Raw genomic sequence first — 12947 nt, forward strand, 5'->3', positions numbered from 1 at the left:
AAAGACACAGATACAATATCACCAGAGGCAGAACACTACTGTGGGTCTTTGCAGTGGCCCCCCCGGCCCCCCCGTCCAGCTCCTTCTGACGCCAGGAGGACACGTTCTCATTGGCTCCCAGGAGTCGCCTGCAGGGAGATTTGCACTCTGCGATGGAGTCCACAGGCTCCGAATCCAAAATGGTCGCAAAACAAGACTTAGATAGAATATCATAAAGGAAAAAACATAAAAATAAAATTATGTGCAGCTGCTTTCTGATGTGTTTTTGGGATTTTGTAATCAAATCCTTTCATTATATCCTCTTAAAATGAATGGAAAATAGTCGGATTTCGGATTCATCTCGGGTTATTTAGGGCAAAAAGGACATCTGGTGCTAATCACATACTATAATTTGTAATATAAGTTGTTACAAATGAATATAAATACACAATGAGGTCTAGGGTGCGTGTGAGAACTCCCACTGAGCTAATTGACGTGAACTTGAGTCTGTTTGAGGAGATACAGCACGCAGAGGGAATAATTGACTACAGGTGTGTGTGGAGGCCTCTTTTTAAGCCTCCTGGTATTCATGCTTCATGTTTCATGTTCATGTTTCACAGAGCAGTCGGATCAGCCGTGGCCTTTGGTGGACCGTCTGTTGACACCAAGTGTCTCGAATGGAAAAAGCACCGCTGCAGACTCCTTTAAGTCAAAATGCAGCACGTCTGATGGGAACTTCCCCTCAACGCTGGATCACTTTCCTTCGTCATGTTCCCCATCCCCCAGACGGCATTCCTGTGCATCTGCAGGCATTGTTCAAATATTTAGACTATAGCAGTGTGTTTAGCATTTTGCTCTCTGAACACCTACAAGACTTCCTTCCTTCCTTCCTTCCTTCCTTCTCGCATTCTAATCAGTGCAGCAAAACAAAAGCACCGTCTGCTCTTACCAGTGTTCCTCCACATCGTCACTGGTGATTGAAAGCAAAGCTGTGCCCCCCGGCCTAGGCTCCTCTGGCCTCGCCTCCTCCAGCCTAAGCTCCTCTGGCCTCACCTCCTCCAGCCTAGACTCCTCCGGTCTCAGTTCCTCTGGCCTCGGCTCCTCCAGCCTCGCCTCCTCTGACCTCACCTCATCTGGCCTCATCTCCTCTGGCTTCACCTCTTCCAGCCTCATCTCCTCTGGCCTCACCTCCTCCGGCCTCATCTCCTCTGGCCTCGCCTCCTCCAGCCTCAGCTCGTCTGGCCTCCTCTCCGGGGGCACCGTGCTAAACGGAGAAGCTTAACGGATGGACATCTGAAAAACAACGTTGTCACAACTGGATGTTTATTTTTCTTTCCCAGAAGGATTCGGATGAATTATCAAAGAATGCACTTATAAATCGACATTGTCTTTTGGCACGGGACAAAGAAACAAGCACCCCCATGAATTGATTTGTATAGAAATAGAAATAGAAAATAGGCAACGTGGGTAGCACTGCCCTCTAGTGGTGGCTCACTAACTGAACCCATGCAGACATGCCAGTAAGTTTAAACATTTTGTACACTGTTAAGAGCTTACAATGCATCTTTAAAATATCAAACATGAACAATTAGGCTGCCAATTTATTTTGTAAACCCGTGAAACATTTAAAAAAGTGCCTTGAGCCAGGAACCAGGGAGGAGAGCAAGTTCTCCCTAATCCGTGACCCTCAGGCTCCCGGCCGTCTGCTTGGACTCCGTCTGTAAACAAGATCAGATTTCTAAGACTGACGCATTTTAGGTAACGTTTAAGTTCGCATGGCTTGATTTCTAAAACCGCCGTTCAGGGTTCCAGGTCTGGCGAAGGAGAAAAATGTTAAAGACCGCTGAGCCAAAGAGGGGAAAACTGAGATAATGCAGCAATAAGAAAACTAAACCCATTCCAGGACAAACTCACTGCTCACGATTAGTCTGACTCGCTATCAGACGATTAAATGTAATAAAGGATATGGAGCCTCTGCTTGTAGTGCTCTGGCCTGGTTGCTGACCCTCATCTCACCAACCATCAAAGTGTTCGTGAGGGAAAAAAAAAAGAAGGAAAATCCTTCAAGAGATTCTGGGGATTAAAGTCAGACATTATCAAAAAAAAAAAAAAAAAAAACGCCTCCCAGACGGCAGCAAAAGTCGAGGATCAAGACCCAAGGTCTCGTTGTTGAGACAGAGGTTTGAGCATCACGTCCCTGAGTGTGACGGACACATCTGTAACTTCAGACGTTTCACATGTTCTCCACACTCAAGAACAGAGAATCAAATTATATAAATGTTTAGAATAATTCACCCATTTTAAATGCATTCTACACCAGTGGAGAGCACCATGCAATTACCAACACTTAAAGTATATTTTATTTCATGCTAAAAATAAAATCCTTTATATTTAATACACATAAGAGTAAAACAAATAAAAAAATCCCACTTTGGGGATTGAATCAGGAGAACTAGTCGATGTCTGAGCTACGTCCTGCTGGCGATCCTCTTGGACCTCCTCAGAGGGGGGGGCTGCGTCTCCTCCCCGGATTCCGCTTGACTCGGGGGCCTCCTCCTCCGGCGCGGCGCGGCCCCTCGGGGGCTGGACTCTGGCTCCTGGGCCTTCTGCGCTGGCCCTCTGGCGCCGTCACCCTCCTGCTCGTCTTTCCCGCTCCGCTGACCGTCCCCGAGCTTCCTCCCCGTCGGGTTACTTTGGTCCGTTGGGCCTTTCGACTTCTTCGTGGGTTTAGGAGCTTTAGCTCTTCCTTTCCCTCGGCCCCTCGCTGGTTTTTTAGCGGCTTGCGGTTCCTCAGACGCGCCGACGTCGACCTCCGCTGCCTCCTGGGCGTCGATCTGTATTTGAAGAGCTCTGGAAACTTCCTGTGAAACACGTTACCCTTTAGAGTGCAGCACATCCTCCACGAGCTTTACTTACAAACACCAAATGTACGCTTAAAAAAAAAGACCAACTCAGATTGTCACCTCCTGCTGTGCGAGTTCGGCCTTCAGGTCCGACAGCAGGCTCATAAGCCCCTGTATCTTCAGCTGGAGAGCAGAACAGAGATGAAAGCAAAGTGACGTCATGAAACAATCACCAGTTGGTGGCGCTCTTACCTGCTCACAGGCCACTCGTTTCTCCAGCTTCCCTTTGGCCTGAGCCTCCTTCTTCCTCCTATTGAAGGAATCTGTTAATGTTTAACCCTGTATACACATCGCTTCCTGAGATACACTAGAGTGGATATTTAGACAGCTTCTTGCATAAAATCCAAGGTGGACATCAGTCCTTAGAAATGAGATTGATGAATTACTTGTTTGCCGCCATCTTCTCCATCCGAGCGAGCTCCTTCCTCTTCTCCTCCTCGGCCCGCTGAACGTTCCTCACTGTCACCATGGCCAGGAGCGACTTGGCGTCGAGGTCCGTTGAATCCACGGAGGGCGACGTCATGTTGAGGACCAGCTTCAGCCACTCAGCGATGTCCTCACAGGATGGGAACTTTATCAGGATGAATGAAATATTTGAATATAAAACAAGGTGCATGTTTGTGCATGCAAGAACGCACAAGGGGCTGCGTCATGAACACGTGAGCTTTCATTTAGAGTTTTCCTCTTCACCGTCTTTCAAACTCACCTTTTGGAGTTCGGCCTCTGCTTTTTTCATGGAGGCCGACGCCAGCTCCAGCGGCATCATTTCCTTCTGCAGAGACCTCTGCACCTCCTGCAGGTCTCCCTGAGGACGGCCCACCAAACACCAAGCAACCCCGGGGGGGGGGGGGGGGGGGGGAACAGCGCCTTTGGGGTTAAGCAGCAGCGGCGGGGGAGAGAAAGACGGAACTCACCTGCAGTTTTTTGATAAGTTTCTCTCCTCTGATCCTCTCCATGAAGTCCAGGTCCGTCTGGGTCAGCTGATAGCCCTTCATCCCCGTCAGCATGGAGTCCAGCTCTTCTGGTTCTGTTAAGCGATGGGGGGGGGGGTCGTTTGAAAAGGGAGACGCGTGTACAAAAAAACACCGCCTTCATTCAGATCACCTGGTACCTGATTTTGTCCCAGAGGCGTTGAACTCAAAGGTCGCGTTTGGGTCGGCGTCATCTTGCTCCCGAGCGCCGGGCGGCTGGGGAGGACGAGCGAGGCGATTACGAGCCGCAGGACGGAAAGGACGACGTGCAGGGAGGCGACGCCCAACGTACCTGCGCACTCTGCTGCAGAGGCTCGTTCTCCTCTTGGTTACAGAAATCCAGCTGTTTCTTCACACTCCTCAAGGGAGGCGTCCTGGGGAGCTGCCTCCCCGACGGGATGCAGTAGAACGAAAGACGGGCTTCCCTCGGAGCCTCTCCCTCCCACATGGCCGCCGTCTGCCTGGCAGGCAGCGAGCCGCAGGCTTCTTCTTCTCTGGTGTCTAGCTCCTCCTCCTCCCTTTGCTCGGAGCAGGTGGAGTTGCGTCATTGTTTTCACCTGTGGCTCGAGGAGGAGCGATCGCTCCTTTCCACCAGTAGGTGGCGACAGATTCTTGTAGTTGAGCACGTTGTTTGGGAACGTTTTCACTTTGCACTTCAGATTTCGTTCATATATCAGGTCACAACAAGTGAATCAAATGTCTTAAAAGACAGTGAAAAGTGACCCTTGATGCCTCAGTCTGATCGTTCCACTACTAGTCTGCCACTACTTCTGCTGCTATTCTGCACATCAGATTAAATATCTTTAAAAGTATGTCAACCCAAGTACTGTACATGTGTTTCAATGAATGTTTTAATCATTTCATTATAATGTGTCATTATGAGACAGTGACGGCTTCTCTCATCAAATATCAGCATTTCAAACCTTTTATGGCTCAAACTAAAAAAAAAAATAGTAAACAAATTACAAACAACTTCGACAGAGGAGTCAAGTGAACTCAGGGCTTTGACTTGTCCCTTTTTACTGAATTAAAGTAGTCACTCCACCACTGTCGATGAGAAGCTCTGGTCCCACTGGCTCGGGCAGGAGGACACACGGACAGGTGTGCAGGCGCGGAGGCAGATGGGCCCCCGTCTATCTTTAAACCGCCGGTCCCACGTGTCCGTGGCCCTCCAGGAACTCCAGAGGAGCGCTGAGTCGTAAATACCTCGGCCTTTAAACGCTCCCATAATGCCGAGGGAGGGAGGAGTCTCTTACTTTCCATGTTCATAAGTCATTCCGTTTTAATGGACGTTCTAATTGTGACAGCTTTCCAAAACTCTCTCTATAAAATACATTTTAGTACAATGTTTTAACCTGAGCTCGTCCAATGTTAGCATTTCTGTTCTTGAAATGCACATTTGAAAATAATTACAGTCATTTCAAGATAATGTTTGAGGAACATTGTAATACAAATAATGACCTTTTGAATTTAGGTCTGCGTGCCCTCTGGAGCTGATCCCCCAGGAGATGTCAGCTGATGGGAGGGAGCTGCCTGTGACTCACCATCCTCTCACTGCATCACAAGGTGTGCTCCTAAATGCGCGGTACGTGTTGTCTATGGTGCACAGGGGGAACAAAAAGGGTGGTGAGGGGGGAGCTGCACAGATGTTACACATCTACTGGATTGTTACCTCCACTGGCTTTACACATGTGGATCTTGTTGCATTTTGGGACACATCGTATTGAATGCCACTAAACTGAATGCATGACGGGGCAGTTTTGTGGGACATTTTTTCTTTATTTATTAAGCGAATGAGCTGTGAGCCCCCCCCCCCCCCTCCTTCTGTCCTAGGGGACAGTCACAGACTCTCAAGGGCTCAGTCTGCTGTCAAGTGCCATATGGTACCATCAGCGCTCCATGTGTGTGTGTGTGTGTGTGTGTGAGGCTCAAGGTGTCAGAAGGGAGGGTGGGTTAAATTTAACTGCGGCGGGGCTGATATCTGCAGGTCGCGTCTCTCTCCTCATGCACAGGAGCAGCAGCCCCACCGCTCCTCTCCTCCGCCTCATCGGACCACCGGGATTGTACGAGAGGTCGAGGACGCCAACGGAATAGAGAGAAACCCGCCGGGAGGGTTGGGGGGGGGGGGGTGGGACGAGGGGAGGGAGAGCCGAGCACACTTCCTCCCTGAGGATAACGCCTCATCGGAGGCGGCGGGTTGAGACGCGGCCGGTGGCACTGCAGAGGCACCACAGCACGACAGAGGTAAGCTTTGCTTTGGGAGGCTGTGCGTGGCCGAGGATGTGTGTGTGTGTGTGTGTCTATGTGTGTGCGTGTGTGTGCGTGTGTGTGTGCTCAGACCGGAGCCCCATGCTCCTCTCATGATGTTGCATCTCTGTGCGTTGAAGGTTAGAGAATCACATGTGGTTTAGTTTGTGATTGTTGTATTTTTTGGGGGACTATGTGTTATTATTCTAAAGTACAGATGCACTGTTGAGTGGATTTACAGAACACTAAGTGAGTGCTAAGTAATCTGCCTTGTGGCAGCTTTTCTGCGAGGTTGTTTCTAATTAGCGAGACAGAGAGATTAGACACCAGAAGAGAGAGACTACAGGGGGCTCCGGGGGTCAGGGGACGTCTGTTCATCTGATTTTAATCCAACCAGATTACATTTGCTGTAATTGGCTTCAATGTATTCGGCTAGAAGACGAAAGATCCAAAGAAAAGAGTCTATATGTGTTTTATTTGCCCTTTTTCCCCACGACGAAAGAGATGCAACTGAGCTCAAAGTCATACATGCGTTCCGCCCTCATGCGCTCATGCCCTCTCCTCATCCACTCATGCCCTCATCCCCTCATGCCCTCATGCGCTCATGCCCTCTCCTCATCCACTCATGCCCTCATCCCCTCATGGCCTCATGCCCTCTCCTCATCCACTCATGCCCTCATCCCCTCATGGCCTCATGCCCTCTCCTCATCCACTCATGCCCTCATCCCCTCATGGCCTCATGCCCTCTCCTCATCCACTCATGCCCTCATCCCCTCATGGCCTCATGCCCTCTCCTCATCCACTCATGCCCTCATCCCCTCATGGCCTCATGCCTTCATGCACTCATGCCCTCTCCTCATCCACTCATGCCCTCATCCCCTCATGGCCTCATGCCCTCATGCGCTCATGCCTTCATGGCCTCATGCGCTCATGCCCTCTCCTCATCCACTCATGCCCTCATCCCCTCATCCCCTCATGCCCTCATCCCCTCATCCCCTCATGACCTCATGCCCTCATGCGCTCATGCCCTCTCCTCATCCACTCATGCCCTCATCCCCTCATGCCCTCATCCCCTCATGCCCTCATGCCCTCATGGCCTAATGCCCTCGCTGAGGAGTTTAAACGCCACGGGGACCTCGCGCCCTGAGGTCAATCCGCCCCCGGCAGCAAGGCCGAGGTGACGAGTCGCCGATCCTCCCCCCGGCTGCAGCAGCAGCAGGGAACCTCCCAGCGGGCAGAGGGACGGGGGGGCGGGGGGGGGCGACCGGGTCAAGTTACCAGGCCTGCACTTGTGTCTCAGTTTGGAAAAGCGTGGGTGTAAAACTGGGACGGAGGCGTTCTCTCCACGATGCGTCGCTATGTGGGGGATTAGCGGCGCCCCCACTGATGAAATAATATTTGCATTCAAAGTCACTTTCTTGGTTTTATACACAACGTATTTGGGCTTAAGAGCAATTTCAATAATGCTGCGCTTCCTTCTGACATCTAATAGAAAACAATGAAACACTAAATGAATAAAGAGGCAGAAATCAGAACATTCATCCTCTAAAAGGCTCGGTGAAGTGACAGGTTAATCCGTCTAAGTGCGCATCATAGCGGGCGCAGCCTTCTGCTGCTCCTAAACAACGCGGCGGCTGATTGGTCTTCAGAGGGAAAGGTGCCTGGTCGCGAAGGCTCAGATGTGACGACTGTGGTGGTTGAACATGACGGCGACTCGGTGACACTCAGCACCGTAGCCTCCAAATATCATTCAGATAAAAGCTTGTGTTTTTATGCCGGTTGAAGTAAACACGCGTATGAAGGCCTCCTGGCAGCTTGAGCTCACCGGCTGCAGCCCGGATTAGAAGGTCCGGCTCTGAGGATCCATCCAGTTTGATGGATCCATGGGGAGAACCTGGTGCTGCGTGTCACGGTGGAAATAAATGTGCCACTATGTCATAAACGTCATTGAGGGATCGGCTGAATTTAAAGGAAAACCAAAAGCCCCCAAACACCAGGTTCATTGAAACATTTAGATGTAAAAATGAAGACAGATCTGGACCACATGATTCCAAAAACAAGAAAAACGGTGAAAGCAGCAAGTTGTCATAATCACGAAATCACGTAATCAAGTAAAAAACACACTGATGTGTTGCTGGGAGGGAGAACGCCCTTCTTCTCTGGTGAGGTCACCCAGTGTGAGAGCAGGATGGCTGAGGGACTCGGTGGCTGGTTTGAGTCCCGAGGATCCTGTTTCTCTCGCAGGATGCCAGCGGCTCGCGGCTCTGGGAAAAGATCCCTAAATATACACCCATGTTCTCCAGTATTAGCCCCTCCCAGTTTGACGTGAAGTCAAAATGACGTGCACTGAGATCAGTTTGTGCAGCTCCGACCGACCAGCTGGAATATAGTCCTGACCGATGAGTGAGAAGGAGTCCGTGCTCGATATAAGGAAATGTATTGCTGACCAGGTGCATCAATAGTCCTCGTGCATGTCTTTGAGGCCTTTGCTTGTTGACTGGCGCTGGGTGGCGCTGCGTGGCGCTGCGTGGCGCTGCGTGGCGCTGCCTGACGCTGCCTGGCGCTGCGTGGCGCTGCGTGGCGCTGCCTGGCGCTGCGTGGCGCTGCCTGGCGCTGCCTGGCGCTGCGTGGCGCTGCGTGGCGCTGCCTGGCGCTGCCTGGCGCTGCCTGACGCTGCCTGGCGCTGCGTGGCGCTGCGTGGCGCTGCGTGGCGCTGCATGGCGCTGCGTGGCGCTGCCTGACGCTGCCTGGCGCTGCGTGGCGCTGCGTGGCGCTGCCTGGCGCTGCCTGGCGCTGCGTGGCGCTGCGTGGCGCTGCGTGGCGCGTTGGGAATGGGTGCTGCCTGCTCTGCAATCACAGCTATCACAAGGGGGTGATAGTAAATGCAAAGAAAGACAAGAAGAACTTTCATGAGTAATGAATAATCAACAAAAATAAAAGCTTTTCACTCTTTGAAAGACAAAAGTGCCTCAGGCCTGTTAATCCCTGAGTACTGAGGTCAGTCATCCTACATTGCTCCAATTTGCCAGTGCGTCGCCACCTGCGTTACTTTATTTAGTGCCTGTGAGCGAGCGGGGGTCACGTGCACGACGTGCACTGGTCTGCGTGTCAGAGGAATCACCGTCCAGCCGCCTGGACTTCATATTCACACCACTCATCACATACGACGTCCCAGGTGTTGGGTCGATGAGTCACGGCTGGTGTGCGGGTCTGGGGTCAGAGGTCTGAGGCAGAAGCTAAACCAAATATTGCACTTTAAAATGTTCTAACCCATTAGCTTCAGTGTAGCTTAGCACAAAGACTGCAAACAGCCAGCGTGGCTCGAGGTACTGGAACAGAATCTGCCCCCCGCCATCTCCAGACTTCACTTGGGTTTATGCATCAGAATAAAACGTAACTTCCATAAAGTGTCACAGAGACTGTGGTATTAACACCTTGTTTCTAGACTTTTTGCTAAGCTAAGCTAACCAGGTGAAACAGAACAGATGAGATCGGTACCCGTCCTCCCACCGAACTCTACAGAACAGAACGTGGTCGACAAATACCTTCGTCATCACTGATGAAGATGTAAAATACTCACGACACAACGTCACAACTGACTAGACCTTTAGTAAATCTAAATCATGCCAACGTCAACGTGAACATGCCTCCGCTATTTCTGAAGTTACCCCCCCATCCCCCCCACCGGGACTCTGCTTTAGCTGTGACATTCTTGGCATTTGTAACATGATTGGATGAAGTGACACATGTGGCAGCTTGATGCTAAATATGCACCAGAGGAAGAACTGAACAAGGACGGCCCTGCTGGGAGCGCTCGTCTTTGAGCTTAAGCCCCCCCCCCCCCCCCCCCCCCATTGTTGCCCCCACTCTGTTTTCTGTTGCTATAGAAACGGACCCAGCTGAGAGGAGAGGGCTTAGCATGCACTCAAAAAAAGGATATTGGCTGGTTGTTACATTTACTAATGTGTAACATGTAGAATGAACGATATTCATTAATGTTTTCAATGTGAACGTGATTCAGTCATGTAGGATTGGCATGAACTTCAAAAACGTAACGTTTATTAGATCCATTCATGTTGCGATTAACTGAGACAATCGAGTAGCCAGGCATGACCGCGAAAACCAAGGCGAGGGCAGTCTTCGTCAGAACCAGATTAAGAAGATACACCGTTGGCCGCACATGGAAAAGGTAAGCAGAAATCCATCACCATCCTTCTAAATGTAAAACAATTATACGTGCATTAATGTCTTCATATCTTAGCTCGTTGTTCTGTTTATGCTATTTTTTATGTAGTGTTATTTTTTACTACATTTAAAAAGGGTAAAGTCCCCATGCGCATGGCTAGCAATGTCGTGTTAGCTTATATAACGTTACGTCACTCCTTTTTGCAACCTACCAATGTGAATGGTGAACAGTGAGCTATTGTTAATGACGAGGTAACGTTTTAGCAATATATTATAAGGTGTTCACGACTAGCTGACGTTGACTTAATGACGTTAGCATACTCCTTGTAGGGTTACATTAGCGCGCTAACGTTACTGCTGAATTTGAATGACAATAAATGACTAAGCACACGTTTCATTTACTAAGAGTAATACTACCGTCATTATATATATATATATATATATATATATATTGACGGTAGCTAACGTTAGTTTGGAACATGGCCAATAGCTGCGCGCGGCAAATATAGCAGGCCGTTTTACCGACTCTCATAGATAGAAAGATAGCAATGAGTCGGCGGACCATCGGCGGTTCTCCAGAGGCAGTAGAAGCGACAGTATGACGTAATCGCAAACACGTTTGCCGGCGCACCGCCAGCGGCAACCGCTTCGTTTCCCGGACGGCCAGCCGCCGTTCCGCCGCAGTTATACCGAAGGCGGCTTCTCCGCGGCCCGCCGGAGGCAAACGCTATTTTGGAGCGATCTGTATATATATTTATACATATAAAAATGTATAGCATGCAGTTTATCTAGAATAATGATTGATCAAACCAGACAAATCTCCATTCCATTTTAATTCCACATTTCAAAGTACAGTACTGTCAATGGGCTGGCTCCGCTCTGGCCACCCGGCCCCCGCGCACACACTGGTCTGATGCGTCACAACAACCGGGAGTTTTTCGCGCGTCACTGACTTAGGAGGCCTTAACTTCCATGAATATTAATTGATTGTTCTATCTGACTTTATTGCAGCAATTTCTGACTGCAAAAGTGTCCTGTGTCTGCTATCCCCCAAAGTGTGTCTTGGATCAACCTCACTGACTACACCATCCCACTACAAGTCTCCTGGAATTCAAGAGAATCACAACAATCAATTTGCAGTCAAAGTTCTTCTCCCAGCTGGATCTGTACTCTGAAAACCTGATCCAGGTGTATGCCAAGAAAAGTGGAGTTCAAGGGAGAAAGATCAAGAGCATCATAACCCAGGTATGATGACAATGGAAAAGTTAAAGAGAGGCTATTCTACTCGTAGAACTTTTGTATTTTGTTTACTTACTTGTTGCCTTTATTGGTCGTCTGCACTTGTTGCTAACACCCCTGGATCCCAAGGGTTCACATACTAATTTACACACTGATATTGCATGGTTACTCATTGTGATTAATAAGATGGTTGGTTTAGATGGTGTTCCTAATGTTATTTTATCTGCATACTTAGACTGCCAGCATTGACGTCAGACGAGAATGCGTCCTCAAAGGTCTATGTGTTTACTTGAACGAAGATCCAGAGAAGCTGGTGAAGGAATACACGGTATGTTCATTTACCTTTATCTTTACTTGGGTAAGATCAAATACGATTAAGTTGGCCCAACTTAACTTCTTAGTGTTGTTTTCAACTATTTGAATATAGAATATTCTTTGAAAGCCCTAATGAATGAAGTTATTGATAGCTGTTTATACAGTAAAATAGTGCAATAAAAATGGCATGTAATGCACATAAGTGAAAAATGATTGCTTTTGTTAACTGTTTTGTCACAGAATATTGAAAGCAGTCAAACAGCTATGGCGGAGACAGTCTTTGCGATCCATGTGATTCGAAAAGAAGGAGCGGAGCCCAGTGATGACCCAGATGAAGTCGGAGTCATTCTGGAGGGGGTGGAAGTGCTGAGCGAGTTGGGAAATGTACCCTTTGCAGTGTCAATGTTGCTTGCGCTTGTGTATGCTCTCAACTTGAGCTACCCTCGAGAGCTCAAGTATACTTTTGAAGTTCTGCAGAAAATAATAATGGAACTAGACCCAAACAAACTATCCATAAAAGGACAAGCTCTCAAAATAAAGCTATCCCGTTAGACACATTATGATGGCTAAAGCAGATTAGACACTTCTGTGTGTGTTTATTATTTTCTGTATTCCTGCGTGTTCACCAGTGCATTAATTAAGTAATCACAAGTCTTTAAGATGAATGTTGTGAATGTAAGAGGATAAGAGGGATGTTTGTACAAAGACAAAGTCTTCAGAGTTCAGGTCAAGACTGCACTAATAACCACTGTTAGCACTTTCAAAAATGTATTTTAATTGTGTAAGTGTCATAGAAAGTTGAGAAAAGCTTTTGATATGTATGTTTATAAGAGAAGCTGCTCATTAAAACATTATTCAGTGCCTACTTTGAGAAATACAGTTGTATTGCAACATCTCTCATTTGTCTTGTTTCCAGCCAAAACAGTTGTATATTTTGTTAAAACTTAGTTTTAGTTGTGGTTCAGGGTAAATGTTAACACTAACATTTTTAGTATTACTATAGCGAAATCATGGAAAGTATTTCAACATAATTTAACTGCTTTCTTTAAGCAATAAGCAATTAAGTTGGTTCACTATAATATACTCAAGTCGGATCAACGTAATTTAT

The 12947-nt window shown here is 48.5% G+C and overlaps 2 protein-coding genes across 3 annotated transcripts in view; one reads left to right on the forward strand and one right to left on the reverse strand.

Annotated features, from left to right (window-relative positions):
- Positions 1-2321: 2321 nt before the first annotated feature.
- Positions 2322-4523, reverse strand: si:dkeyp-34c12.1 (uncharacterized protein LOC570187 homolog). Of its 2 annotated transcripts, none has more exons than XM_037476883.2 (8): positions 4146-4498; positions 3994-4069; positions 3797-3909; positions 3589-3687; positions 3269-3453; positions 3075-3132; positions 2943-3005; positions 2322-2840 (listed from the first exon to the last, which is right to left on the reverse strand). In XM_037476883.2, exons 1-8 carry the CDS (start codon positions 4299-4301, stop codon positions 2448-2450), a joined length of 1143 nt encoding a protein of 380 aa, XP_037332780.2. In that variant the 5' UTR covers positions 4302-4498; the 3' UTR covers positions 2322-2447. The 2 variants fall into 2 exon arrangements, with proteins under 2 accessions (XP_037332780.2, XP_037332804.1); XM_037476907.2 differs by having other exon boundaries at positions 2730-2840; positions 2931-3005; positions 4146-4523.
- A 1463-nt stretch (positions 4524-5986) lies between these two features.
- The window catches only part of filip1l (filamin A interacting protein 1-like), a 35586-nt gene continuing 28625 nt past the window's right edge, over positions 5987-12947 (forward strand). The window contains exon 1 of the mRNA XM_037474947.2: positions 5987-6097. The gene's annotated coding sequence lies outside the window, so the exon portion shown is untranslated. The remainder of the gene's footprint in view (positions 6098-12947) is intronic.

The sequence above is a fragment of the Pungitius pungitius genome, chromosome 3 (assembly GCF_949316345.1).
Source record: "Pungitius pungitius chromosome 3, fPunPun2.1, whole genome shotgun sequence".
Taxonomy (NCBI): domain Eukaryota; kingdom Metazoa; phylum Chordata; class Actinopteri; order Perciformes; family Gasterosteidae; genus Pungitius; species Pungitius pungitius.

What these genes read in the sequence shown, in the direction of transcription:
- si:dkeyp-34c12.1 (XM_037476883.2), bottom strand. Translation starts at nt 4,301, where the DNA reads ATGTGGGAGGGAGAGGCTCCGAGGGAAGCCCGTCTTTCGTTCTACTGC. An exon ending in CTCTGCAGCAGAGTGCGCAG is followed by an intron (nt 4,070 to 4,145) that starts GTACGTTGGGCG and finishes CGTCCTCCCCAG; the next exon opens with CCGCCCGGCGCTCGGGAGCA. An exon ending in AACGAGTGGCCTGTGAGCAG is followed by an intron (nt 3,006 to 3,074) that starts GTAAGAGCGCCA and finishes TCTGCTCTCCAG; the next exon opens with CTGAAGATACAGGGGCTTAT.